The sequence below is a fragment of the Natrix helvetica genome (assembly GCF_964273705.1).
Source record: "Natrix helvetica genome assembly, chromosome: 1".
Classification (NCBI taxonomy): Eukaryota; Metazoa; Chordata; class Lepidosauria; order Squamata; family Natricidae; genus Natrix; species Natrix helvetica.
In genome coordinates, this window is record NC_138548.1 from 375,973,861 (window position 1) to 376,001,764 (window position 27,904).

General features: G+C 47.0%; 3 protein-coding genes across 19 annotated transcripts in view; 2 read left to right on the forward strand and 1 right to left on the reverse strand.

Moving 5' to 3' along the window:
• LOC309383779 (major histocompatibility complex class I-related gene protein-like) overlaps positions 1-27,904 on the forward strand; it is a 342,086-nt gene that overhangs the window by 175,131 nt on the left and 139,051 nt on the right. The window lies entirely within an intron of this gene.
• LOC309383798 (class I histocompatibility antigen, F10 alpha chain-like) overlaps positions 1-27,904 on the forward strand; it is a 219,786-nt gene that overhangs the window by 93,564 nt on the left and 98,318 nt on the right. The gene's annotated exons all lie outside the window — the stretch shown is intronic.
• LOC309384604 (antigen peptide transporter 2-like) lies at positions 1,591-25,517 on the reverse strand (the record flags this gene model as incomplete). Its single annotated transcript, XM_081938304.1, has 6 exons — positions 1,591-2,729; positions 3,628-3,764; positions 4,688-4,835; positions 7,506-7,529; positions 23,572-23,623; positions 25,336-25,517. 6 exons carry the CDS (start codon positions 25,515-25,517, stop codon positions 2,529-2,531), a joined length of 744 nt encoding a protein of 247 aa, XP_081794430.1. The 3' UTR covers positions 1,591-2,528.

Sequence of the window (27,904 nt, forward strand, 5' to 3'; positions counted from 1 at the left end):
CCAAGCAGCTGGCCTGGCTCAACTTTGATCTAACCATATCGCTCCTGACGGGTTTTTAACTGGGTATTTTAATTATATTTAATTTCTAGGGGTTTTATATATTGTATTTTAATTGTTTTTATCAATCGACCTCCTCCTTGTGTATGTTTTAGTGTATGTCTTTGCTATATGTTTGTTTTGTTTACATATTTATTTCGTATGTTTTGTTGTACGCCGCCCCGAGTCCTTCGGGAGAGGGTGCGGCTAAGAAATAAATATATTATTATTATTATTATTATTCAGCTCCAGTGGGAGGGGATTAAGGGGTGATAGTATTAGCCCTTTACCCATCTCACCACAGGGCACCTGGGAAGAAGCAATGCTCAACCAAACATGGACTCAAAGCACAGCCTAGGGAGTTGCATGGCCCCATGGGAGTCTGACAACCAATCAGAATGCAAGATCAAGATCAAAGGCCATAGAGGACATAAAACCAGGGACTTTCAACATCTCACTCTCTTTTCTTCACCCAACATTGAAGCATGTGATCACCTTTTCCTCCACAGACCTCAAACCATGTGGTCCTGTCCACCATTAAACTGTCCACCATTAAACCATCTTTCCAAGCAGCCTCCATGTTTCCAGTGTCTTTTTCCCCACTTGGAACTGAATCCAGGAGGACATTTCTTCCAACACAATGGAAAGGGGAGAGGGGTGGAATGTGTAGGGAGGAAACGGGATGCCAAGATGCCTCCTCAGAGGGTGAGAACTTGCAAAACGCCAAGGTCACTACTGCAGGTGTTTGCTGGGGAAGTGGACTTTTCCCATAACAAAAGCTTTACAATTGGACAACGCGAACACCTGAGGGGTGGGAGAAGGGCATCTATTGTTTAATTGAGCAAGAGAAAAGCAGAGCTGGTTTTGCTTCTTCAATTCCCAGATGGTGAATTCAATAAAGTTTTACTTTTGGGGATTCAACGACCCTGAGAGTTCCTTTTTGGGGGTTCGCTAGTTGGACTGTTGACAGACTGCTTTGTTTAAAAACCGAGTTGCCAGTTCCAATTTTGGTTGTTAAGTGAGATTACCTATACCCAGGGACGGGATCTTACCGGTTTAAGGAGAGAGAGAAAAGACAGAAAGAGATAGAGAGGGAAAGAGAAAGAGGGAGGGAAAGAGGGAGGGGGAAGGAAAGAGAGAGAAACAGATAGAGAGGAAGGGAGGGGAAGAGAGAGACAAAAAGTGAAAGGGAAAGGAGGGAAGAGAGGGAGGGAAAGAGAGGGCGAAAGACAGAAAGAGGGGGAAGAGAGGGGGGAGAGAAAGACAGAAAGGGAGGGGAAGCGGGGGGAAAGACAGAGAGGGACAGAGGGGTAGAGAGGGAAAGAGAAAGGGAGGAAAGAGAGAGGGAGAGAAAGGGGGAAAAGAGGGAGGGAAAGAAATAGAGAGGGGGAAGAGAGAGAGAAAGAGAAAAAGTTGATATTACAAACGTTTTATTGTTGTTAAACATATTTCAAAAGCAGGAAAAAAATTAAGGGGCGTAAAAGTGCATTTATCATGTTTTTCTTGTATTCAGGTCAAATTGCCCTGCTGGCACTTTGTGATAAATATGTGGGTTTTGGGTTGCAGTTTGGGCACTCGGTCTCTAAAAAGTTCCCCATCACTGCTATAAGGCCTCCTGCTTGTGCAAGGGGTGGACTAGAAGACCTCCAGGTTCCCTTCCAACTCTGTTATTCTGTTAATTCTGAACAATTGCCACTGGAGCGATAGAAAGCATGCAAAATGGAGGAACGGAAAAGTTCCCTTCAAGGGAAGCTCAAAACAAGAAGAGGCTCATTTTGAAGAAGTACAGCAAAGAACAGGAGAGAGACAAATATATTCCTTCAATCTTTTACTGTTGCAATTTATTAATAAAAATATAGAAACATACAATTAATTTTTTTCACTGCCTTTTTCCATTGAACTAAAAGCCATTTCCCTGTTTTCCATAGAAATACCACTTGAGTAGTACAGATTTGAAGGATGCAACCATTTTGTGGCAATTCTCTAACTGAGCTAAAGGAGACCTATCCGTGGGACTTCCATCCAAACACAGATTTACAAGCACTATAAGGGACCACAGAGATACTTTAGTTAACGAAACAAAGAGGAAGTCAAGCTGCGCCGGAGACCAATATTAAAGCCTGTAGTAAAAGGGGAGGGTTCTGTAAAAAGTTCTCACAGGCCAAATTTGAACAAAGGAAAAACTGGTGTATTCATTGGTGCGTTTACTAAAGAAGACAGTGGCTTGGAAACAGGACTTTGCCCTTTGCACAGTGGAGTTTCCAGGGCCCAAGTTGCTACTTAACACCACATGATTGTACCTAGATGAGAAAGAACAACCTCCTCTTCCAAATGGCTGAAATTCAGCAACCCTTGACTGGCCCAAAGCTGCTAGACAGGCCAGCTTCTGGGTCCCCCTCTTTCCCTAAGAGAATGCTGTTCTCCATCTCCCCAGCCAATCATTCCTTTGGCATCGACAAAAGCAGTGGATCCCATGGCTGACCTCTCCCTTGCTACTCCAGAAGTCCCTCTGCCTGGGTCCTTTCCACCAGTCTGGAGTAGGGGCCTCTCCGGCCCATCAGCTCCACGTGAGTCCCCTTCTCCACAACCTCCCCTCCTTCCAGCACCACAATCTTGTCTGCGTTCTCCACCGTCTGCATCCGGTGAGCAATCCCCAGCACCGTCCGGCCTCCACTCTTCACAGACCGCTGGATCTAGAAAAGGAAGCAGTGATCCAGAGAAAATCCTGGGTTCCTTAAGACGCTCTAGATAGAAGCTCCCTCACATTCCCACTGAAAAGCGTTTCTCCAGCTCTGCAATACAGTTTGGCCCCAAAGGTTTTGCAGTCTGGAAAACAATAAAAGCCGCCCAAATGAAGGCAAGTATGTGTGTCTCAGGAGAATGTCACAGGATCCACTTTGGGTCGGTCTCCGGGACGAGAAGTTTAGTCTTCCCATCTTTCAGATTCAACCCGGAGCCTTTCCTCAGGGAACTTCCCTCTCAACAGAATGTAAATAGAACAGAGGAGAAGCTGCCCACCATTTTCCCTTCCCAGAATCACAATCTTGTGAGAATTCACTGGGGCAAAATATTCAAATATTTGATTTCATTCTGTGATACTCTTTACTGCTTGGCTATATTTTCTGATTTAATTTGATGTATGGTTGGTGTGAGAAGCTCAGAGTCGGTTTACGACCAGAGTGGCATGTCAGGCTGGTAAAATCAATAAATATATTTACTGTACATCTGTTCAAAGAAGCATTTAGATCCATATGATCTGCTCAGATAGTGCTATTGTTCAATGGTTTTCACTGTACATAAGCCAGTAGCTCTCAAGACTTTAGATTCAAATCATAATAACCCTCAGAAGACAAAGTGATAAAAGAAAAGATAATTCAATAGAAGAACTCTAAATCAGGAGAGGGCACCCTGATTTTAAAGCCTATTTATCACCAAGATAAACTTGGAAGAAATTACAACACGTCCAGTCAAATAAACCCAGTTTTCCTATGCTGTCACCTTTCAAAGATTCAGATTAAGCCCTTCAGTGACCCTAAACTACTCCAGCCAAGGTCCACTCCCAGCCCCTCATGGACCCCCCCCCCCACTCACTGCATCATCACTCTTGAAGTCCAAGGCACTCGTGGCTTCATCCAGCACCAAGACCTTCAGGTCACGGATCAGGGCCCGGGCGATGGCCAGCCGTTGCTTCTGCCCAACGGAGAGCTGGTCCCCCTTTTCCCCCACCTCTAAAAGAAGGCAAGCAAGAGAGACGGAGGAGATCGAGAGCAAAGTCAAGACCGGCCAAATCTGCTAAGCGATGTGGTTGCAAGGCTGATGTTTTATGACCGCACTGCTTAGTGAAGACAATCCAAGCCTTCGCAACTGCCATTGTTAAGATAATCTCACTGGTCATCAGGCAAGGATCTCCTTCCCATTACCTGCCGGCTTCTCACCAACAAAGCCAGGGGGTTGGCTACAGGTATCTTTGGCTACAGGTATTTGCAGGTCCCGGGAGGCTCATAAGGAGGCTGGCAGGCAATAGGAGGCTGACGTCAGGGGTTGAGGGGGGGGGCATTTGCAGCAATGCAGGTGAGGCTTTGTGGATGTGGGTTGGTGAGGGAAGATACACAGGCAGCCTCAGCGCCATACAACACTTTTTAGCCCCCGGAATGTCTGCTGCCAAGCAAGGTAGAGTGGGTGTATGGCCGAAGCAGCCCATGCCTCACTTTGTGGGTACTGGAGTCATCCCTGCTAGGTGGGGGGACGTTTTCCCCCAGCAACTTGTGACCTCCCCCCCCCCTGGCTTCCCCATTGACTTTGCTTGTGGGAAGCTGGCAAGGAAGATGGCAAATGGGGGTGCAGGGCTTGTGGGGCAACTGTGGTTAAGGGCAGTGGGGGCCAAGCACCCCGATTGCCATCAGGTGACTGCGGGGGAGGGGGCAAAGTCAGAACTTCAAGGACTAGTTGCAACCTCCATTTGTTCAGCACCGCTGTAATTTGGAACGATAGGTGAAGGAATGGTCCTAACACGAGGACTACTGTATCTATTGCAACAAAGCAATCGGGATTTCGCTTCAGAAGAAGAAAGAATTAGGACTGGTGGGTTTACCAGGAGGAAAGTGGGGGTGTGTGTTATGGGATGAATCAAGGGGGGACAGATTTTGCCCACCTGCATCAAAGCCTCTTTCCAGTTCACGGATGAATCCCAAGGCATCGGCTTCTTTTGCTGCTCTGATCACATCTTCCTCGCTGCAGGAAGTGATATTCTCCCTGATGGACCCAGAGAATAGGAGGGGCTCCTGGCCCACCAGGGCCACCTGCAATTGGACAGGGAGGCCTATCAGGACAGGGCTGGGCTGAGGGAGAAACGTCACTGATCCTCCTCATCAAGCACTTTCCAAAGAGGGGCTGGTGGATGCTCAAAGTGGACACTTGTGGTGCAGAACACAGAATAACAGAGCCGGAAGGGACCTTGGAGGTCTTCTAGTCCAACCCCCTGCTCAGGCAGGAAACCCTACACCACTTCAGACAAATGGTTATCCAATCTCTTCTTAAACACTTCCAGTGTTGGAGCATTCACAACTTCTGGAGGCAAGTTGTTCCACCAATTAATTGTTCTCACCGTCAGGAAATTTCTCCTCAGTTCTAAGTTTCTTCTCTCCTTGGTTAATATCCACCTATTGCTTTTTGTCCTGCCTTCAAGTGCTTTGGAGAACAGGTTGATTCCCTGGAGAGATTCTCAGTCATCCAGGTCTCGGTTGTCCTGAAGGTGCTTTTTCAGGAGGGAAATGGACTTTCTTGTTTTTTCTTTGGAAGATGTTTTGCTTTTCATCCAAGAAGCTTCTTCAGCTCTGACAGTACAGCCGGGAATGGAAAAAACAAGGAAGACCAGTTGTCTCCTGAAAGAGCACCCTTGGGACAGGTTTACCCTCTCTTCTTGGTGGGAGCCCCTCAAATACTGGAACAGGGTTATAATGTCACTCCCAGTTTGTTGTGGTCCAGCAGCGGCTGGCTGAGTTGTTGGTGGACTCTGACAGCTCAGACCATTATGGGACTGCTCTGGAGGATGAGGAAGACTCTGGAGGGTGTTTGGAGTCAGAGCAGGAACTAGAGAGGCCTGTTGGCCACCAGGTGGCATCTGAGTCAGGGAGCAGTGAGGAGGAACAGAGGGAGGTTGTTCCTGATGCACGTAGAGGTCGAATTGATCTGAGACAGGAACAGCTGTGGAGAAGACGTCATAGAAGGAAGTAGGGACAGTTGGTTAAGGGTGTGGCCCCTCCCAAAGAGCTTATAAGTGGAGCGAAGGGAGGGGAATCTTTGCAGGAGACAACAGTCCATATTCAAGCCATTGCGAAAGCCTTCTGTAAGTGTTATCTAGTGTTTGTGAAGAGACCTTTCTAGGCTCCCAGCCAAGGGGTGGCTTTATCTGTGTAATTTAGTCGTGGCAGACAGCCAAGCCTGGGTCTGCATATTCCTTGGATTCACGGGACACAACACAATCCTTCTTGTAGTGAATCTTACATGCAGACGTAAGTTTCACCACATCTCCCAACTGAAGACCTTGAGCTGTTCTCCGCTCTTTTTCATTTGGAAGCAAAGGGGCAACACCCAGCCAACCTCACCTGATTTTGAAAAGCTACATCGGACCTTGTTGGCACCTGGATTAATTCCAGGTCTGTGGCTGGACTAGGAAGGTCACCAAAACAAATTACATCAGGGTAACCTTTACACGGTTGCCAGAGAAATGGTAGGCCTTATTTATAGATCCCAGGAGATTCTAAACTTTTATCTCAGGATATAAACCACCTATGCAGAATTTCCTGAATGCCGCACCTTTTTTCTTACCAAGGAACGTAAGAAATCAAAAGCCTTTCATTCCATGCATCTTTTACCACCTTCTGCACTAGAGAACAGCTGGGCATCTTTGGAGATTTCAAGCACCAATTTTGTGGCTCCCAAAGTTGCCTTAATGGCATTGCCTTCACCATTCTCTGGGGCGTTTTTGCATGTCAGCCACACAATTCTCAAAATCAGAGGCTCTTCCCCCGTTTTTGAGACAGGAAATGCAGAGAAAGCACCGTGTAGGCCAGGGGTGTCAAGCTCTATTTCATTGAGGGCCACATCAGGGTTGTGTTTGACCTCAGGGGGCCGGGGGGACGTAGGCAGGGTGGGCGTGGCCAGCTCCATGTCACTCATCGAGGCTCCATTTTCAGCCACGACAGCCCTTCCTGGCTCTGTTTTTGGCTGCGACAGCCTCCTGCAGCCCTCTGCCAGCCAAAAGGGAGCTCGGGAGGGCCGTGCGAAACTCTCCCTGGCTCTGTTTTGGACTGCGATGGCCTCCTACAACCCTCTGCCACACGGCCTCCCTGAACTCCATTTTCACTGGCAGAGGATTGCAGGAGGCTTTCGCAGCCCAAAACGGAGCCTGGGAGGCTGCGTGTGGCCCTCCCAACCTCCCTTTTGGCTGGCAGAGGCACCACAGGTAGGTCCTTCACAGTTTTCAGGGTGCGCCTGCAGGCCAGATCTAAGCACCCCATGGGCTGGATCCGGCCCCCAGGCCTTGAGTTTGACACCCTGGCGTAGGCCATAAAAATTAGGATTTTAAAACACAAGCAGACAAAAACTGCAATGCTCTTAAAGCCCAATCAGTTCCAGCCACGTCCTGCTAATATCACATGGTCCTGCCTACTCTGCATCAACCCCCCCTTCCAAAACATCCCCAAGTGTTGCCCTTCCACCCCCCAAGGGGACCCAGGCCTCATCCTGCAGGTGATGAGACTCCCAAGGGACCCTGGGTTGGTCTCATTCAAACTGCGTGGCCCAACATTTCTTCCCTCTCCATCTCCCAACTACTTTCTCTTCCTGGTTGAATAAACCCCCCTTCTAGTGCCAAGAAACCCAAACATTTCAGTCCAGAAGAGGATGAACCTGAGAGGCTTCCCCTCACCGTCTGCTGCTCCCAACCAGGCTGCTCCCTCCTCTCTCACCTGCCTATGGAGATACCTGTGCTCCTATTTCCCAACTGGGATTCCGTCCAGCAGGACCTCCCCGGATTGGGGTTCGTAGAAGTGCTCCAGGAGGGCGACGCAGCTGCTCTTTCCACTGCCGTTTGGGCCCACCAAGGCCGTCACTTCCCCAGGGCGGAGCTCAAAGGAGACATTCTAGGCCAAAGAGAAGCAAATGCATGCAGAATGAAGCAGGAAGATGTGAGGTTAATGAATGCACGTAAAGGCCAGACATCTACACCTCAATCGACTTCTGAAAAAGCCACACTCAACAGGCACCCTGTGAATATCACACACAGAACAGCCCAAAGCACACACTCTGCTGTGAGGAAGCTCCCTGAGGATGGGCTCCTGCCCGAGTCCAAAAGTTCGGAAGATGAAAACTCTGATGCCAGTGATTGACCCAGATTGGATCCTACATATCGAGATCAGAGGAGAAATTCAGCAGGTTCGGACAGGTTCTGAAGAACTGGTAGTGGATATTTTGAGAAGTTCGGAGAACCGGCAAATACCACCTCTGGCTGGGGAGGGAATGGAGATTTTGCAGTCTCCTTCCCCCAGGAGTGGGGAGTTCGGGAAAGTCCTTCCATGGTGGCCCTTTGGTCCTTCTTGATCCGAAGACTCGTTTTAGAGCCGGGCCGGGGTTCCCTCTGACCCCAAGGCTCCCCGCAACCAACTCCTCCTCCTCCTCTGGAGAGCCACAAATCCCCCAATGCGGCGCTTTTGCTTTCGGTTTGCGCCTTCTGGTTAAAGTCCCTGAGCCATCGGTGGTTTTTGTCAGAGGTGCATTGGTTGCTCATGGGCCAATTCAAAGCGCTGTTCATCACCGACCAGACCTTTCATGGTAGAAGGCCTGGATCCTTCAGGGACCCCCATCTCCGGTCGTCTCTGCCCCATCGGGAAGAGCAAATGCAGCCTAAATCCCCTGGAGCCACCCCAGCCTCCTGCCGTCTCAGTTGTGTCCTCTGGAACAGGGGTCTCCAACCTTGGCCACTTGAAGCCTGGAGGACTTCAACTCCCAGAATTCCCCAGCCAGCAAAGCTGGGAATTGAACCAAAGCTGGCTGGGGAATTCTGGGAGTTGAAGTCCTCCAGGCTTCAAGTGGCCAAGGTTGGAGACCCCTGATATTTTAACAGATTAACAAATGGAAGGGACCTTATAGGTCATCTAGTCCAACCCCCGCTCAAGCGGGAGACCCTACACCCGTGATGGCGAACCTATGGCACTGTATTCAATCTTTGTCTCATTCTACCTCTGTATTCAATCTTTGTCTCATTCTAACTTATGAAAAAAAAGACAAAACACGATTCTCCTATCCTTATTCTCTTAGACTGTACAGCTTTAGATTATGTACCATTTCATCATAAGGCTTTTGAATAAAAAAAGTGTCCACTATTTTGTGAAAAAAAATAGTGAACATAATGTGAAAAAAGCGGACTGTCCGCTCAAATAGTAGATACCTGGCAACCTTACAAACTGCCAATCAATGCCTCTTGTGGAGCAGAGGTGTAACGTGTGTCGTTCTTGGGGTGCATAATAACTGCCCACATCACCCCATTTTCTCCTATCTGAAACCTTCCAGAGGCTCTTCTAGGGCAGCCCCATGTAGAGTACACTTGAGTACTGCACCTAGGATGGTTATATACATTTGACTAATATATCAATAAACTCTGGGCATCCCTAAGGAAGGAGTCTGGAGAGGCAGGGGGTGCATATCTGGGTCGACCAGGGTCCTCCCCAGATGAGGCATGTGGGGGAGGGCTGTGCCTGGAGAAAGAGGCCCCAGAACGCTTGGGCAGGGCAGCTCCCTCCCCTTCCTCTGATTTCCACAGGCAAAGGCTGCCCTGAGCAGCTTCAGCCTGTCTCCTGTTTGGCTCCTTTCCAAAATCCTGGCTCAGGAACCAGCCTCTCATTTGCCAGGGATTCTCCTGACCCACAAAGGCCAGATTCACACAGCGGACGTAACTGAATCAGTCATGGACCTAAGAGAAACGTTTCCATAACCTCCTCACATTGGGTTACCTGCAACCTTGGTGATTTTTCCCTTCTGGGACTTGTGTGTATTGTCTGTGGATCCCATTTGCATGAGATGCTGCACCATAAACTGACCAGTCGATTAAAGCGGACGAAGGTTACGCCTGCTGTAAACCCAGAGAGAAAAGGGAGGACCTGAAGGGGAGGCTCATCCTGAAGACGGCCAGTTTCCAGGGACTCACCAGGAATCGGAAGGTCCCCCTAATGGCCTCGGCCTTCTTCAGGGGTAGAAAGACAGACGGGTGAAAGAGAGGCCGAATGTCCCTCAGTTAGCTGGAGCCTCCGTTGGGTTCTGCTTTCCCTGCAAGGCTGGCCAAGAAGTCAGGCTGGAAGGAGGGAGGAAACTTTCAGCTGTTCATTTCTGCAGAAATAGAGAGTCTCCCCTTTTTGGAACAGGGGTCCAAATCTAGCATGCTGCTTAAAATACTCAGATATTCACACAGAGAGTTTGTGATTTACAAGCAATCTACGTGAATTCTTTTACAGGATTAGTGTTCACATCTGCTCAATTGCATTTGTCCTTTTGGATAGAAGTTTGCATTTGTTGTACTTCATACAAGAGAGTGAAAGCTTCCTATCCTATCATTGTCAGGAATCGCCTGTCGCAGGCCTGTAGATCAGTGGTAGTCAACCTTTTTCTACCTACCGCCCACTAATGGATCTTTCTTGATGGAAAAATTTCCTTACCGCCCACCAGTTTTTGCGCAAGTGCGGAATATTTTTTAGAAAGGAGGGTGTTTTTTAAAAAAAAGAAATCTACATACATTTTATCTTTTTATTTCTACTGTAGGAAGTTATCACCTAGGCCTCTCCGAGAAAAATGAAATATCCTAGGAAATATTGATAAGGCAGAATATTATATTTTCCTGGATGTCAAAAAGGGAGAAACACATTTTAAACACTAAATTCCTACAGCTTCCTGCCCATCCCCACTTTGTCAATGGGCCATTAAGAAGGCCAAGCTAGTCCACTTTACATAATAAAGAGTTCTCCTCTTCAGCTGTGATGGGATTAAGGCAGGAAAATAAGCCTTTACTCAACTGACCACATGGCATCTGAACTCAATCAAACCTGGATTCAAAACAGCCTAGAGGGTTGCCCCTGCATGGGCCCATGTGAGTCTGGCAACCAATCAGAATACATTTCTTACACAGGAACAGGAAACAGATAGGTGGGGCAGAACAGATTATAAAAATCCCTGCAAGCCCTTCTTCAGTCCTGCTCTTCCCTTCTCTTCTTCTCCACCAACATTGAAGCATGTGATCACTTTTCTGTTCAGGGCTCAAGCCATGTGGTCCTGTCCACCATTAAAACCATCTTTCCAAGCAGCCTCCATGTCTCCAGTGTCTTTTTCCCCACTTGGAGCCGAACCCAGAAGGACATTTCTTCCAACAATTGGCGACCCAGATGGGACTCCAAGCTAGCCTAACAAATGGATATGGCCCAGGTAAGCCTCCCATGCCGGCACAGACCCCATTGAGTCTGTGGGTGGACTTTATCTTGGCCTTAGCCATTTGGATCTAGGCTTTAAAGGGGTTTTGAGTTTGAGCTCAAAGGCTGCCTGGAAAGAAGGTGAGTACCTCTAAATTTTAATTCTCTAAAATTTAATTTTAAAGCATGGGAAATGTGTGTATGCCTGCCTGTGTGTGACTAGTGTGTGTGAAAATGTATGGAAAAGTGAATGGTTTTTTTTTACTTTTTGTTGTTGCTGCTGTTTTTGTCCTGTGAGAGAAAAAAGCTAAAGCCCATAAGAAAGTTAGTGAGAAAAAGGGAGGTACGCATACCCGCTCCGACAGCACCCCTCCTGGGTCACTGTGCGGCTGGTCCTCCGGGTCTCTTTCCCCAAGACTTGAAACTGTAAGAAAAGTCCCTGTGTGAAAGGGCGCGAATCGAGAGAAGGTTCCCGCGGTGAGGAACGCGTCAAAAGTCCCTCCGAAGGGCACCCCCAGAAAAGTCCCTCCGAAGGGCACCAATAAGACCCTCCGAAGGGCAAACAGAGAAAGTCCCTTCAAAAGGGCGCGAAAGGTCCTCTAAGGACGCGAAAGTAAAGTGGGGAAATACGAAGTGGCAAACCCGGCTAGGACAAAGTGAACCCACATCTAAACGGGATCATGGGAAGCGGTAGCTCGAGGGTAGCCACGGAAACCCCCTAGGGGAGTTGTTGGGGGCCTGGGACGAAAAGCAAATGCCCGTCCTGGCCGGAATGAAGAAAAAAAGAGCAGATTGTAGAAAATGGGCTTTGCTGAAAGATGATACAGGAAAAACTAATTTGGCTGAAAAGGTACTTAAAAGAAAATGGTGGGGTTTCTTTTTTTTTTCTCTCTTGTCTGTCTCTTTCTCTGTCTTCTATATAACCACGTGGTTTTTGTTTGTTAAGATTTGTGCCTTCCCCAATTTAACTGAAATTCATGGTGGGAATGATTTTGTTTTTCCCTCTTTGTCTCTGTGTGTGTATGTCTAAGTCTTTGTGCACCCTCAAGGTAATTGTAACTAAGATGTCTCCAATCCAAAAGACAAGAATTTTAAAGTGTTCAAAGAAAGAAAGGAGTAAACTGGCAGAAATTGCCTTTGCTCAGTTTGTTGGGCCTAGAAAAACTAACTGAAACTGGGAGGAGTCTTTGCTTTGTGTCTGTTCTGGCCAGCAGAAACAGAGTAAAGATTTTTTTTTCCTTCCTTCCTTCCTTCCTTCCCTATACCTTAAAGTAACAACCCAGGAAATGTTTTAAGCTCATTTGCAAGGAAAGTTTCATCCTTGCATTGCATTTATTGTGTGTCTAAATGATTTTACCTGTTCATTTCTTTCCTGGAGCATGTGAATCCAGACCCCATTTCTCATCTGTGATATCCCCATAATGTTTATCTGTTTATCTGCTGAGTAACTGATGGTTTTATTTTTCAAACTCTGCCTGCAAGCTATCTACCCCCCCACACCCCTCCCTTACTTCTAATCCTCCAACAATGCCTTTTCTGTGGGGGAGGGAACCTTGTTCTCATGTGTTTCAGCCCTAGAAGATTGTACTCTTCAGGTGAGTATAGATTTTTTTTCCCTTTTGGGGGGAGGAGGAGAGTGTTGCCTTGTGTGTGCATGTATGAAATGAAGGAAATTCCTACTAAAGGTTTGCCTTCAACCTGAGTAAAAACCCTCTGCACATTTTTCTGACCAACCTACTCTATTAGTCCTAAAGTAAAAACCTGGCCTCCAGAAGGCAGTTTTGATTTAGATTTTGTCAACAAATTTGCTGATTTTCTGGCCACCATCAGATGAATCAAGGGCCCCACCCAGATGCAAATGATGTGTTAATGAAAGTCTCCATACATCTTGGATCTTTAAAAATATGCCAGCATGTGCTGGGAGCGCCAACCTAGAACCCTGGCTGAATGCAAACAATGTGTGGACCAGTGACGTGCGGTGAGGTTTATGACTGGTGAGGCACTGACACAGTGCTGGGTTTCAAATATTTTTAGACTTGTGGACTTCAACTCCCAGAATTCCACAGCCAGGCATGCTCAGTTCCAATTTAAAGCAACAGCATTTGTTTTTCTCCTTTGCTCCTTCTTTCTTTTTCTTTTTCTTCTCCTTCCCCTCCTTCCTCCCTCTCTCCCTTCCTCCCCCTCTCTCAAACACACACACACACACAGAAGTTGGATTGGACTATCTCTCCTACCCCTTCCCTCTCTCACTCACTCTCAAACAAACCCCCCCACACACAAAAGTTGGATTGGATATCTTTTCCAGTGGCTTGAAAGCAGCTCCTCTGCCAATCCCCCCCCCCATTCCCCTGCTGCCTTTCCCAAACACCTCCACCATTGCAAATGCAGCCTGCTGTCTGGGTGGGAAATGCCTGGAACACAATAAAGCCCACCCACCACCTCCTGCTGGCAGGCTGGGGTGAGAGGAGCGGCAGAGAAGCCAGAGGGGAGCCGAGCCTTCCAAAAGAAAGAGGCTGGGGGAAAGTGTGTGTAATACAGCATGGCTCTTTTCCTGGCTTCCTGCCTCCTCCTGTGGTCTCCTCAGTGCTCGCTTGTGCTCTCCCTCCCCAAGTGTAGTTTGATTGCAGGTGGAGCCACGTTGCCTTTTCAAACTTGTAATCAGTGAAGCTGGGCTAGATTTTTATATAGTTTTATTCAGCTGTGTGTGTGAGAGAGAAATGAATGGGGGCCTGGGGAGGAAGTCACTACACTTGGGGAGGGAGAGCACCAGTGAGGTTAAGCAGAGTCATCCATGGTGAGGCAGCAACTAGCTCAGCTTTTTCCTTTTACTTTTTTTTTTCATGATGAGAGTGGTGAGGCTGTGCCTCACCTGCCTCACCTGCCTCACCTGACTGCACGTCACTGGTGTGGACAAACATCTCTGTACATTGTTTCTATACATCTTGATATTTAAAAATGCCAGCACGTGCTGGGATATCAAGATAGAATTTGGATCTTTAAAAATTAGCCAGCGTCCGCTGGCAGATCCAACTTAATTAGAAACGAACACCCCAGGGCAGAGACAGGCATTAACAATCTAGTGCGTGATCATTTCCAGACCTGTAAGGAAGTTGAGATCCTTTAATAATAGAAAATGGAGCTCATTGGCTTATGTACAGCTCCCTGAAGTAATTGTAATAACTGCCTTGCGTGAAGAAAGAATGACATGGGATTTTTGTATGTGAAATTAATGATTGCAGTGCAAATGTGAGTATGTTGATGGTAAAGTTGGTATGAATGTAGTTTGATTCCCTTTCATATAAAGAAGCAGTCAGTTACAAGGTTGTTTAATGGTATGTGTGTGTATGCATGTGTGTTATCATTTCCAAACCTGAAGGGAGGGTGAGATCCTCTAATAAAAGAAAATGAAGCTTGGTGGCTTGTGGGAAAAAAAAGCTTCCTGAAATACCTATGATTGTTTGGCATGAGCAATCATGAAGGTCTGATTGCAGTATGAATGTGAGTATATGTCCCCCATGCCCCAGGGAGTGATAAGTGAATGGATCCAGAGATCCACGTGATTGCCTGTGTGAATTCCCCCTCTCCCCCCCCCTTCCTTCTGGGTCATTCTATGGAGGGAAGCAGGAAAAGCGGGGAGAATGAGTGTCTGCTCATTTTTACCATGAGTGTGTGTATGAAACGCCCCAGTGATACCTGTGAATGCCTCTGGGCATTCCCCCCCCCCTCCTTCTTTCCCTTGTGGGTCATTAAAGGAGGCTAAAAAATTTTTTCTCCTCACTTTAACCACTTTTTCCCCCCTCTCTTCTGAGAAATTTGTAGTAAATGGGTGATCTGCTCCGCTTACCTTTCACTATTGTGATCTTTTATCTGCATATAACAATTATGCAGTTACATTTCTTTGCTCTGAATACAATTTTGATTTTTTTTCTTGAAATTTTTGAGGTTTAAAATGCTTAATTAAACCTATAAAAAGGAATGATTTTGAGATATTTTGCTTACATTTGTAAATGTTTTAACATACTTAATGAGAATTTGCTTCCATCTGAATGGAATTTGATATTTTGGAGTGTTGACTCAAAGTACCTTTTTTTTTAATTGCAATTTTTTTTAAGCTGTTCTTACCTCCCTCTTTTACACCTGAGTGCATTTTTAAACGCTTATGAGTCAAGGTGCTCTACCCTATGAGATTTTATTTGTTTGTTTGTTTGCAACACAAGTTGTTGTCCCTCTTGGAAATTTACTCATCTTACTGCAAAATTGTTTCAATCATACAGGCAGTGGGAATGTCATGTTCCATGAAATTTACCTCGTCTGCCTCCTGAAATAATGTTTGGATTTCCACACTTGGACAGAATGGGTGAGATTCCACAACATGAGACTAAAGATATGTCTGTAAAGAACTGTATTCTTGGCCTCTTTTTTTTTACCTCAGAAACAAAGGACTGCTAGCTCAAACCATAACTCTCCAATTTGCTGCTGGTGATTGCCTCCTGATAAAACCTGACATGAGGAAAAAAACTTAGCCAAGCCTGGGACAGACTGCCAAGACTGACTGACCACTCTTACCAGCAAGCCAAACCTAATGCCATCCAGCAGACATGAAAAAGGACTCTGAGATGAAGTAAAGACCAAAAGACTGTTCAATTCCCAGAAGATAGCTATAAAACTACGGGGGAGGGTGAAAATTGTTTGAAAAAAAGTTTTGTTTCTTTGCCTCCTTCACAGAAATTGTAAGGTCTTCTTTCCTGTCTCATTTATATTGTAATCAGTTTAATGTATTCATGTAAGAATTGTATTTGAGAATGGCTAGCACAGCAAGTTCTGAACACCTTAGATTTCTGGCTGGTGGGAGGGAAATTTTGTCCAAAATGTCTGTATTTTATGTATTATAGAAGTAGCTACACAAACACACGCACGCACACACACACACAAAGAGAGAGAGAGAGGGAGAGAGAGAGAGAGGCTCCATTCAGAACTAGATTGAAACTATCTCCTTGACTTAACTCCACACAAAGCTTCTCCTAAACTTGCCCCAGCTTCTGCCAACCTAGCAGTTCAAAAGCACATAAAAATACAAGTAGAAAAAGAGGGACCACCTTTGGTGGGAAGGTAACAGTGTTCTGTGTGCCTTCGGCATTTAGTCATGCTGGCCACATGAGCATGGAGATGTCTTCAGACAGCGCTGGCTCTTCGGCTTAGAAACTGAGATGAACACCACCCCCTAAGCCATTAAAGATTAGTACGCATTTGTGGGGGAACCTTTACCTTATACAAGAATCATAATTCAATTCATCATTCAGAAAGAAGTACTATTTGTTAAACCTGAATTCTCATTACATCTGAATTTTTTTCCAACACAGACATTTTTTCTCTCTTTCCCTTCCAAGAGATTAACTACAAAACATACAAATACAGTTATTTAAGGGATACCGCTGTTTATGCAAAATTCAGGGATAGTTAGAAGACCCTGATTCCTTGCCTCCCCCCAAGTGTTCTGGCATCAAGCAATATAATTAGGACAGAAGCCAGGATTGGGGAGGGGGGGTTATCTTTCTGCTTTTGCTCTACCTGATTCATAAGGTGACCAACTTTTCTACAATGAAAAGGAGGACAAATAAATTGGAAAAAATATATCGTAAATAAAAGAAATATTTTATTCATTGCAACAATAATACACTAAAATATGATATATGCATAATAAAACATTTGTAACATTTTATATTGTAATTATGCTTACATGCCTGAGCAAATAACTTCACTAAAATTTAAATTTAAATTATTTTACACTTCTGTTGACAACAGGGTTACAACTTGTAAATAAAAGTATACATATTTGCAGTGAGGTTTATAGCTAGTGAGGCAGCAATTTTTTTAGACTTGTGGACTTCAACTCCCAGAATTCCACAGTCAGGCATGCTCAGTTGCGACCTGCCGCCCTCCGTCCTGGGATTCGGCCACGGCACTGCCTACCAGAGCTGCGCGGAATCCGGGGCGCGCTTATCGGGTGAGGGCAGCGCAGATGGGGAGCGGACGGAGCGGAGAAAGCCTCTCCCCCCCCCGCTTCCCACACCCGAAAGAACAAAGGGAACCTCTGCCGCCGCCCGGGCAACCTGGCCAGCCTCTCTCGCAGCGGCTCTCTGGTGCCAAGCTTGGGAGTCCCTGGAGGACTGCAAGCACCGCAGGGGGCTGCAAGCACCGCAGCCTGGACTGGAGCCTCGAGTCTAGGGCAGTGAGTCATTTGATAGGAAACTTGCCTCTTGGAAGGAATGACTCGGCTTGGCTCCTGCTTTGTCTCTCCTGCCTCTTCGCTTCTCCGTTTGGTCGTTGGGCGGCAGATCGAAAGCGGGAGCCAAGCTGGGTCATTCCTCCCAAAAGGCAAGTTTCCCATCGAATGACTCACTGCCCTGATGATGAAAGGTTAGGCTGTGCCTCACTTGCCTCACCAAATTATTAAATAGATAAATTAATGAATTAATAAAACGTGAATTGTACTTACCTCTGTATTATTGAATATTCACTGAGAAAGAAATAATTACCGGGAGTCATTCAATTGCCGACGTGCCGTGTCGTGTTTTGATAAACAAAGCCACTTGCACACGGCGCTCTATCTCAAGATCTCTCGTGTGGAGCGCATGCGTCTCATAATCACTGGAAATATCGAAAAGGAGGACATGTAGGAGGACACTTTTCGAGGGAGGACAGAACTTACAAAAGAAGGACTGTCCTCCCTAAAGGAGGACGGTTGGTCACCTTATAATAAAGAGTTCTCCCCTTCAGCTCCAGGGGGATGAGATTAAGGCATGATAATATTGGCCCTTTACCCAACTCCCCACATGGCATCTGAAAACTCAACCAAACCTGGATTCAAAACACAGCCTAGAGAGTTGCTCCTGCATGGCCCCATGGGAGTCTGACAACCAATCAGAAGACAAGCTCAAGATCAAAGGCCAGAGACGGCATAAAACCAGGGACTCAGCTTCTCTTCCGCCCTTTTCCTTCTCTCTTCTTCTCCACCAACATTGAGTCATGTGATCACCTTTTCTGTTCAGGACTCAAGCAATGTGGTCCTGTCCACCATTAAAACCACCTTTCCAAGCAGCCTCCATGTCTCCAGTGTCTTTTTCCCCACTTGGAGCCGAACCCAGGAGGACATTTCTTCCAACAATTGGCACCCCCCAGATGGGACTCCAAGCTAGCCTAACCAGTGGATATGGCCCAAGTAAGCCTCCCATGCCGGCACAGACCCCATTGAGTCTGTGGGTGGACTTTATCTTGGCCTTAGCCATTTGGATCTAGGCTTTAAAGGGGTTTTGAGTTTGAGCTCAAAGGCTGCCTGGAAAGAAGGTGAGTACCTCTAAATTTTAATTCTCTAAAAAACTTAATTTTAAAGCGTGGGAAATGTGTGTATGCCTGCCTGTGTGTGACTAGTGTGTGTGAAAATGGATGGAAAAGTGAATGAATTTTTTTTTTTTTGGGTTATTGTTGCTGTTTTGGGCCTGTGAGAGTAAAAAAGCAAATGCCCATTGTGCGTAAGAGAGAGGAAAAGAGGAGGTGCGCATACCCGCTGATGACAGTACCCCTCCTGGGTAGCTGTGCAGCTGGTCCTCCCGAGTCTTTCCCCAAGACTTATTTATTTATTTATTTATTAATTATTAATCCAATTTATATGCCGCACCCTCTCCACCAAGGGACTCGGGGCGGCGTACAATTTATTACACAACAAATAAATAACAAATAACAAGGAGGAGATATACAAAAAGCATTGTACAGCACATAATAAATAAATAATCAATTAATTAATAACAGCAAAATGCAAGTAAAAACAATTAAAATACCCCTTAATTTAAAATTTTATCCAGAGGGATTAGAAAATAGCTATAATTCAGGCCAGGCCAGCTAGTTGGAACAGGTGGGTCTTGAGTTTTGTGCGGAAGGAGCGGAGATCAGTTGCTGTCCTAATGTCGGGGGGGAGGTCGTTCCAGAGGGCTGGGCCCATCACAGAGAAGGCCCTGCCCCTCGGCGCCGCCCTCTGGCATTGCTTGGTGGACGGCACCCGGAGAAGTCCCTCCCTGTGAGAGCGAATTGGTCGCAGGGATGTATGGGGCAGGATACGATCCCGCAAGTAGCTAGGTCCTGTGCCATGGAGCGCTTTAAAGAAAGTGATCAACACCTTGAAACGCACCCGAAAGACTACAGGGAGCCAGTGCAGCTCGCGCAGGAGAGGTGTCACATGGGAGTACCTCGTACTCCCCATCACTGCCCGCGCGGCCGCGTTCTGGACCAACTGCAGTCCTCGGGTGCATCTCAAGGGAAGCCCCATGTAAAGAGCATTACAGTAATCCAGACGAGACGTCACCAGCGCATGAGTGACTGTGCGAAGGGCATCCCGGTCCAATAGGGGGCGCAATTGGCGCACCAGGCGAACCTGGTGGAATGCCCCCCTTGCCACGGCTGCCACATGGTCATCCATAGACAGCCGGGCATCTAGGAGGATGCCCAAATTGCACGCCCGTTCCACGGGGGCCAGTTGGTCGCCCCCAATGGCCAGCGATGGAGTCAGCTGGTTGAACCGAGAGGCCAGTCCACAGCCACTCCGTCTTGGAGGGGTTGAGTTTAAATCTGTTGTCTCCCATCCAGATCCGTACGGCTTCCAGACACCGGGACATCACGTCAACGGCCTCGTTGGGGTGGTTCTGGGTGGAAATGTACAGCTGAGTATCGTCAGCGTACAGATGGTATCCCACCCCAAAGCCACGGATGATCTCACCCAGCGGTTTCATATATGTGTTGAACAGGAGAGGCGAGAGGACCGACCCCTGTGGCACCCCACAAGTGAGTGGCCTCAGGGTCGACTGCTGCTCCCCTGCCAACACACATTGCGTCCGGTCGGAGAGGTAGGAGCAGAACCACCGTAAAACGGTGCCCCTTACTCCCAGCCCCTCCAGCCGTCGCAATAGGATACCATGGTCGATGGTATCGAAAGCTGCTGAGAGGTCTAACAGAACCAGGATAGAGGAACAACCCCTATCCTTGGCTCTCCAGAGATCATCAACCAACGCGACCAAGGCCGTCTCCGTGCTGTGCCCGCGTCAGAAACCGGACTGGCGCGGGTCTAGATAGTCAGTTTCCTCCAGGTGGCGTGGGAATTGCGCAGCCACCACACTCTCTACAACCTTCGCTAAAAAGGGAAGGTTGGAGACCGGACGATAATTAGCTAGCTCAGTTGGGTCCAGCGAAGGCTTCTTGAGTAAGGGCCTCACAACCGCCTCTTTCAAGGCGGCTGGTAGGAACCCCTCACTCAACGAAGCGTTCACCATTCCCAAGAGCCAGCCTCGTGTGACCTCCCAGGATGAAAACTGTTAGAAAAGTCCCTGCGTGCAAGGGCGCGAAAGAAGGTTCCCGCGGTGAGGAACGCGAAAAGTCCCTCCGAAGGGCGCAAATAGTCCCTCCGAAAGGCGAGAAAAAAAGTCTCTTTAAAAGGGCGCGAAAGGTCCTCTAAGGACGCGAAGCGGGGAATGCAAAGTGGCAAGCCCGGCTAGGATGAAGTGAGCCCCACATCTGAGCGGGATCATGGGAAGCGGTTGCTGACGGGTGGTGACGGAAACCCCCCTAGGGGAGCTGTTGGGGGCCTGGGACGAAAAGCAGATGCCTGTGCTGGCCGTAATGAACAGGAAAGCAAAACAGATATGTAGAAAAATTGGGCTTTGCTGAAAAATGATACAGGAAAAAACTAATTTGGCTACATAAAAGGTACTTAAAAGAAAAGGGAAAATGTTGGGACTTCTTTTTTTTCTCTTGTCTGTTTGTCTCTTTCTCTGTCTTCTATGCAACCACGTGGTTTGTTTGTTAAGATTTGTGCCTTCCCTCATTTAACAGATTTGTGCTGGGAAAGACTAGGATGTGTAAACCTGAGAGTTCTCTCCCCCCCCTCTTATTTTCTCCTTGTCCTTGTGTAAATGTGTGTCTAAGTCTTTGTGCACCCTCAAGGTAATTGTAACTAAAATGTCTCCAATCCAAAAAGACAAGAATTTTAAAATTGTTCAAAGAAAGAAAAGAGTAAACTGGCAGAAATTGCCTTCGCTCAGTTTGTTGGACCCAGAAAACTAAGTGAAGGTGGGGGGAGTCTTTACTTTGTGTCTGTTTGGCCAGCAGAAACAGAGTAAAGAGAAGGTTTTTTTCTTCCTTCCTTCCTTCCTTCCTTCCTTCCTTCCTTCCTTCCTTCCTTCCTTCCTTCCTTCCCTATACGTTAAAGTAACAACCCAGGAAATATTTTAAGTTCATTTGCAGGAAGAGTTTCTTCCTTGCATTTATTGTGTGTTTAAATGACTTTACCTGTTCATTTCTTTCCTGAAGCATGTGAATCCAGACTCCATTTCTCATCTGTGATATCCCCATAATGTTTATCTGTTTATCTGTTTAGTAACTGATGGCTTTATTTTTCAAACTCTGCCTGCAAGCTATCTACCCCCCCCCCATGCCCTTCCCTTACCTCTAATCCTCCAACAATGCCTTTTCTGTGGGGGAGGGACCTTGTTCTCATGTCTTTCAGCCCTGCAAAGATGAGCAGAGCACATGGATCCAGATGCTTCTAGAGGAGACCCTCCATCCATTTGAGCCAGGACTTGGGTTTGGATCTAGTCCTCCACTGAATGTCCAGCAACTAGAGTGAAGCCTAACTCACCAGCCTTACCACCAAACCAAGCATGTCACCCTAGCAGACATGAAAGAACCCTGAAGGAGATGAAGAAGTAAAGACCAAAAGACTATCTTCTATCCCCAGAAGACAGATGTAAAGACTATGGGGGGAGGGTGGAAATTGATTGTAAAGTTTTCTTTCTTTGCCTCCTTCACAGAAATTCATTGTAAGGTCTTCTTTCCTGTCTCATTTGTGTTGTAATCAGTTTAATGTATTCATGTAAGAATTGTATTTGAGAATGGCTAGCACAGCAAGTTCAGAACACCTTAGATTTCTGTCTAGTGAGAGGGAAAGTTTGTCTAAAATGTCTGTATTTTCTATATTGTAGAAGCAGCTACACAGAGAGAGAGGGGAGGAGGAGAGGCCCCATTCAGAATTAGATTGAAACTATCTCCTTGACTTAACTCCACACAAAGCTTCTCCTAAATTGATTTTTGCCCTGGCACAAAAGCCTAAAGAGTGATATCTCCCTTTTAATCCCATGGGGGAGGGTCAGTTCCCCCACTAGCAGAAAGGATCTTCAAAACCTGAGCCCTGAATAAGAGCTAGGGCAGGTTCAAGAACCATCTCTTTGAAATGGGCAGCCTGTAACTTAAAGGAAAAGCATGGCTGTGAAGAATTTTGGGACTTCTGCTTGCTTGTAACCTGTCTGGAAGCTCACAGAAAGTGATATCAAACATCTGAAAATAATTGGCATAGTAAATTGGATATTGTAAATTTCTTTCCAGAAATTGTGCCCTGGTTGCTAGACCTTCATGGTTGAAAGCTCTCTGGGAGCCACTGAAGGGATCCTTCTGCTGTCTCTCTCAATGCCTTTCCATCGGAAAAATTAAGCCTCCCTCATCTGACCAATTTTTATCTTTTGTCAAGAACATGTGGGTTCCACTCACATTTTGGAAAAAAAAAGGGATTGTAGGAAGTTATCACCCAGCCCTCTCCCAGGAAAATGAAATATCCTAGGAAATATTGAAAAGGCAGATTATTATATTTCCCTGAATGTGAAAAGGAAGAAACATGTTTTAAAAGACAGAATAGCTGCCTGCAGCTTCCTGCCATCCCCCTTTGCCAATGAGCCATTAAAGCCTGAGCTACACCACTTTACATAATAAAGAGTTCTCCCCTTCAGCTCCAGGGGGATGGGATTAAGGCATGATAATATTGGCCCTTTACCCAACTCCCCACATGGCATCTGAACTCAACCAAACCTAGATTCAAAACACAGCCTAGAGAGTTGCCCCTGCATGGGCCTATGGGAGTCTGACAACCAATCAGAAGACAAGCTCAAGATCAAAGGCCAGAGAGGGCATAAAACCAGGGACTTTCAGCATCTCAGTCCTCCTTCTCTTCTTCTCCACCAACATTGAAGCATGTGATCACCTTTTCTGTTCAGGACTCAGGCCATGTGGTCCTGTCCACCATTAAAACCATCTTTCCAAGCAGCCTCCATGTCTCCAGTGTTTTTTTCCCCACTTGGAGCCGAACCCAGGAGGACATTTCTTCCAAAAGACTCATCGGCTTTGACACCAAGCTAAAGCCCAGTTTTGGGGACAACACTATTTCCTTCAGTCCCTCTCGCCCCATGACCAGTAGAAACCCAGCCAACATGACATCACTGGGATGTTTTGAGAATTTGGGCTGGTGACTTTCTACACTCAGGACAAATGGCCTTGAAGGCACCTTGGCATGAACCAGTGATCTGCTTTTCTTCAGCTGTCAAGCCGCTCCGGAATTCCCACACAAAGTGCATACAGGTTTATTGCCCATTTGTCCCCCCACCCCCAATGCATTTCACTGCAGGATGTCAGCCCGGTGCCATGCCGAAGATAGTGGAGCTGACATTTCAAAACAATCATTACACACAGTCCAACATATACCGCACAATCCTACACAAACAGCAGAAGCTTCTATGATTCTACTGAAGGCCGTGGGAGCCTGGAAACTGTTCAAGGACATCACAACAGGTGTGGAGTTGAAGCAGATGGTTCCCATAACTATGAGAACTTGTTTACGTGGACTATGTGAGAGGCTGGGGGTTTGGCTTCAAAAAGTATTATTTTATTCTATGGACTGGGGTTTAAGAACCTTAGAATTAGTTTTGCATATATCTACAGACCCCTCACATCCTGGACATAAATTATTTCAACTTCTACCCTCAAAACAATGCTATAGGGCACTCCCCACCAGAACAACTAGACACAAGGACAGTTTTTTCCTGAATGCCATCACTCTGCTTAGCAACTAATTCCCACAACACTGTCAATAATTTACCAAGAATGTACTGTGTTACTATTATTCTTCTCTTCCTTCCTAGTATCTATCTCCCCCCACTTATGACTATAACCATGTTGCTTCTATCTTTCAATTTATATTGTTTTTATTGATTCCTAGTATGATTTGATAGCTTATTAATAACCATGACTATCACCATTGTATCTTTTTATTCTTGATTAATGTATTTTTATTCTCCTTATGTACACTGAGAGCATATGCAGCAAAGGCAAGTGTGTCCAACCACACTTGGTCAATAAAGAATTTTATTCTATTCTATTCTATTCTATTCTATTCAAATTACCAAATCTGCATTTGACTCTGGGGCTCATAAGGGGTGATCCCTTAGGCTGTGTGTGGGCCCCACTTTTGGCAACTCTGGGGTATCAGATAGCCCCCAACCCTCTCTTCCCAATTGATGCCTAAAAACCCACCCGAGTTTTGATATTTTTTTTTGCTAGAATAGCTGTTTTCCTCTTCCCTCTTCCCCCTCTCCACTCCTCTTCCTCCTCTTCTCTCCTCTCTTCACTTCTCCTCCTTCTCTCCCCTCCCCTACTCATCTTTCTCTCCCCTTCCTCTCCTCCCTCCCCCTTTTCTCTAGTCCTCCTCCTCCCCTTTCCTCCCCTCCATTCCTCTTCCTCCCCTCCCCCCTTCCCTCTCCTTTCTCCCTCACATCCTCCTGCTCTCCTCTCCACTTCTCCTCCGCCTCTCCTCCTTTTCTCTCCACTCACCTCCTCCTCTCCTTTCCTCTTCCTCCTCCTCCTCCCCACCCTTCCACCTCCTTTCTTCCTCTCCTCCTCCTGCTCTCCTCTCCTACCCCTCTCCCCTTTCCTTCTTGAGTCCTCCCCTTCTCTTGTTTCCATCCCTCCCCTCCCCCTCTCCTCTTTCTTGCCCTGCCCTGCCCGTTCTCTGGCCCACCTGTTCTCCCTTCCCCCTTGCTTCCCGCTAGCCGTTACTTTCTTGTCCCAGCCGAGAGTATATTGGGCAAAAACGCGAAGGCTGCCAAAGACGTGGATCCCTTCCTTGTTCCGAAGCAAGAACGGAGGGCACGAGAAGGAGGGAAGGTGGGCAGCGTCAGAGCAAGAGAGATGTTGCTATTTCTCCCAGGGGCTTCTTCAGCGGGCTCTACTCCTACTTTAAGCATGGGGAGAAAAAACAACCCAGAAGGGTGACTTTGGTCCGCTTCCTTTCTCTCTCAGCCCAACCTGCCAGCACAGCCGCTGGCTGGGGAATTCTGAGGCTTCCAGCTGCCAAAGCTCTTTGCCTCTAAACAAGGCAAATAAATCTGCCTCAAGCAACCATTCATCACTCAACCCATCATTTTACTCAGCGGCGCTGCGAGAGGCAAACTTTCCACCCCACCTTGTCGATGGGAAGCTTTACTGGTGGGGCAGCGCCCCCCGTGGCCGCTGCGAGAACGGCGTTTCTTTTTTACCACTTGATTTCTCAGAAAAGGCAGCGGCCCGTCGGCGGATCCCATTGGCTCCAATCAGGGGATCAGGCGCTTTCTGTGGGAGGAGTCGGAAAGTCCCCGCGCTCGAGGCCAAGAGTCCTGTAGCCGTCATGGGTGTTTTCCGTTCCGAAACGCTGCTGCTACTTTTTCTAATTATCGCTTGCGAAGCAACGCTGTACACGCCTCATCTAGAGCAAGCCTTCCAGAGTTCAGTCGGATTTACTGCCAGATTAATGGGTTTAATCGCAAAATAATTAAATTAATTAATTGCAAAATAAAGTAATTAATTGCAAAATAAAGTAATTAATTGCAAAATAAAGTAATTAATTGCAAAATAAATAAAGTAATTAATTGCAAATTAATTACATTAAATAATTGCAAATTAATTACATTAAATAATTGCAAATTAATTACAAAATAGTTAACTTAATTGCAAAATAGTTTAACTTAATCGCAAATTAATTAAATTAATTGCAAATTAATTAATTGTAAATTAAGTAATTCCAAATTAATTACATTAATCACAAATTAATTACATTAATTGCAAATTAAGTAATTGCAAATTAGGTAATTGCAAATTAAGTAATTACAGCCTGAACAATTCCAATTGCTTTGTCTTTTTAGCTGGAAGCATAAATATTACACTAGAAAACATCACTTAGAATGTGGTTATGCTTTCCCCATCTGTAAAATGGGTACAATCATCTAAGGTCCCTTCCAACTCGGCGATTCCATTAGTTTGAGTCATCAGGAAACAAGACACCAGAAATCAGTGTATCCTGGGCGTCGGGCGCTGGCCCCTACAGGTGGGGAACGGGCTGCCCCAGCCCCCGACTCTTCCCCTTGGGAGCTGGGATGGGTGGCAGAGTCAGCTGCAGGGGACTTTGATCTACAGTCAGTGAGAGTAGCCAGTCCAGCGACTAGGACAGCGATGGCGAACCTGTTTTGACTCGCGTGCCATAAGTGGGGGGAGCGCAGGGGGGTCACAGAAGACCAGGACAAGGCAGAGACTCACTCTAGGTCTTTCTCTCCAATGCAGGAAGCAACCAGGCCATTTAGCAGCCCCCTCCCAGGCGAGTGGATCCAACGGGGGCCGTATGGAAAGGGGAGGGAGGAAGGGAGGTTGAGGGCTTTGAGATCGAAAGATCCCCTGATGATGAAGATGCTTTGGAAGAACCTTTTCCCTCTCCTATTCATGTCAGCAAGTCACTGAGCGTCCTAATCCTGGGAGGTCCCACAGTCTGGCCTTGTGGAATAAGAGTTTGGGGCAGGGGTGAAATCCAGCAGGTTCTGACAGGTTCTGGAAAATCGGTAGCGGAAATTTTGAGTAGTTCGGAAAACCAGCAAGTGGCTGGTCCCAGAGTGGGGTGGGAATGGAGATTTTGCAGTATCCTTCCCCTGCAATGCCCACTAAGCCACGCCCACCAAGCCAGACCACGCCCACCATGCTCATAGAACTGGTAGTAAAAAAAATGTGACTTTCACCACTGGTTTGGGGGGCAAGCAGCCCTCCCTCCCCCGAGCCCCAATGCCTCTTCCCCATATTCCTTACCTCAAACACTGACAGATAAGAAATTTGGGAGAGATGCTTTGGGGCTCTGGGGGTGGGGGGAGATGTGTTATTGTCTGCCTGCCCCCAGACTCTTATCCAGAAAGGCCAGACTGTGGCCAGGCCCCTCTCAGGATCTGACTGTCCTGGGTCAGGAGCCTCCGAGAGCTGCAAAGAGGAGATCAGAGGGTTCCCACTGCAAGGAAGGAAAGAGGGACGGACGAGGGAGGGTCCTGCCAGTCACGGATGGAGAGGGGGCTTCTCTCCCCTCCTTGATCCCATCTGGGAATCCCTCCCTCCAGATGCTGCAGGGAAGACCTGGAGTCTCTGGGGGCCATGAAGCTATTTTCACTTGTCTCTGGGGGCAACATGGACTTGAGTTGGGTTTGTGTATCTGAGGGGGGGGTATTGATAGGTGTTATATAACTTGTGGGGCAGGTTCTCACCCACCTCAGGAGCCTCTGCCATCCCTGCCCCTCCCCTCCAGTAACTCTGGAGATCCCACCTGGCTGATCCCCCTCTTGAGGCTGCTCCTCCTGCTCCTCCCCTGGGCTGATCTTTGCTGGACGGTGGATTCCTCCTCCTGGCTCCCTCCCAGACTGACCCTGCCTGCTTTCTCCCTCCTCTTGGCAGCACAAATGGACACTCCCAGCATAAGGAGAGGAGAGGAGAGGAGAGGAGAGGAGAGGAGATGGGACCGGCCTCCTTCTGAATTAGGCCAGACTCTCAGGAGGAGCCCTCCAGGGCCTTCCTGCATGCTGGAACCAGGATGGATTTTGGGTCTTTCACCATCACTTTTATCATTGCATCAGTGACCTTTTTATTATGATTGAGGAATAGAAAAAGAAAATAAAACCTTTTATTGTGGAATGAAAAGGATTCAAATTTTATGTTTTATTTACTTGCATCCAGCTGAAGGTATGGAAGATATCCAACACACTTCCTCCTCC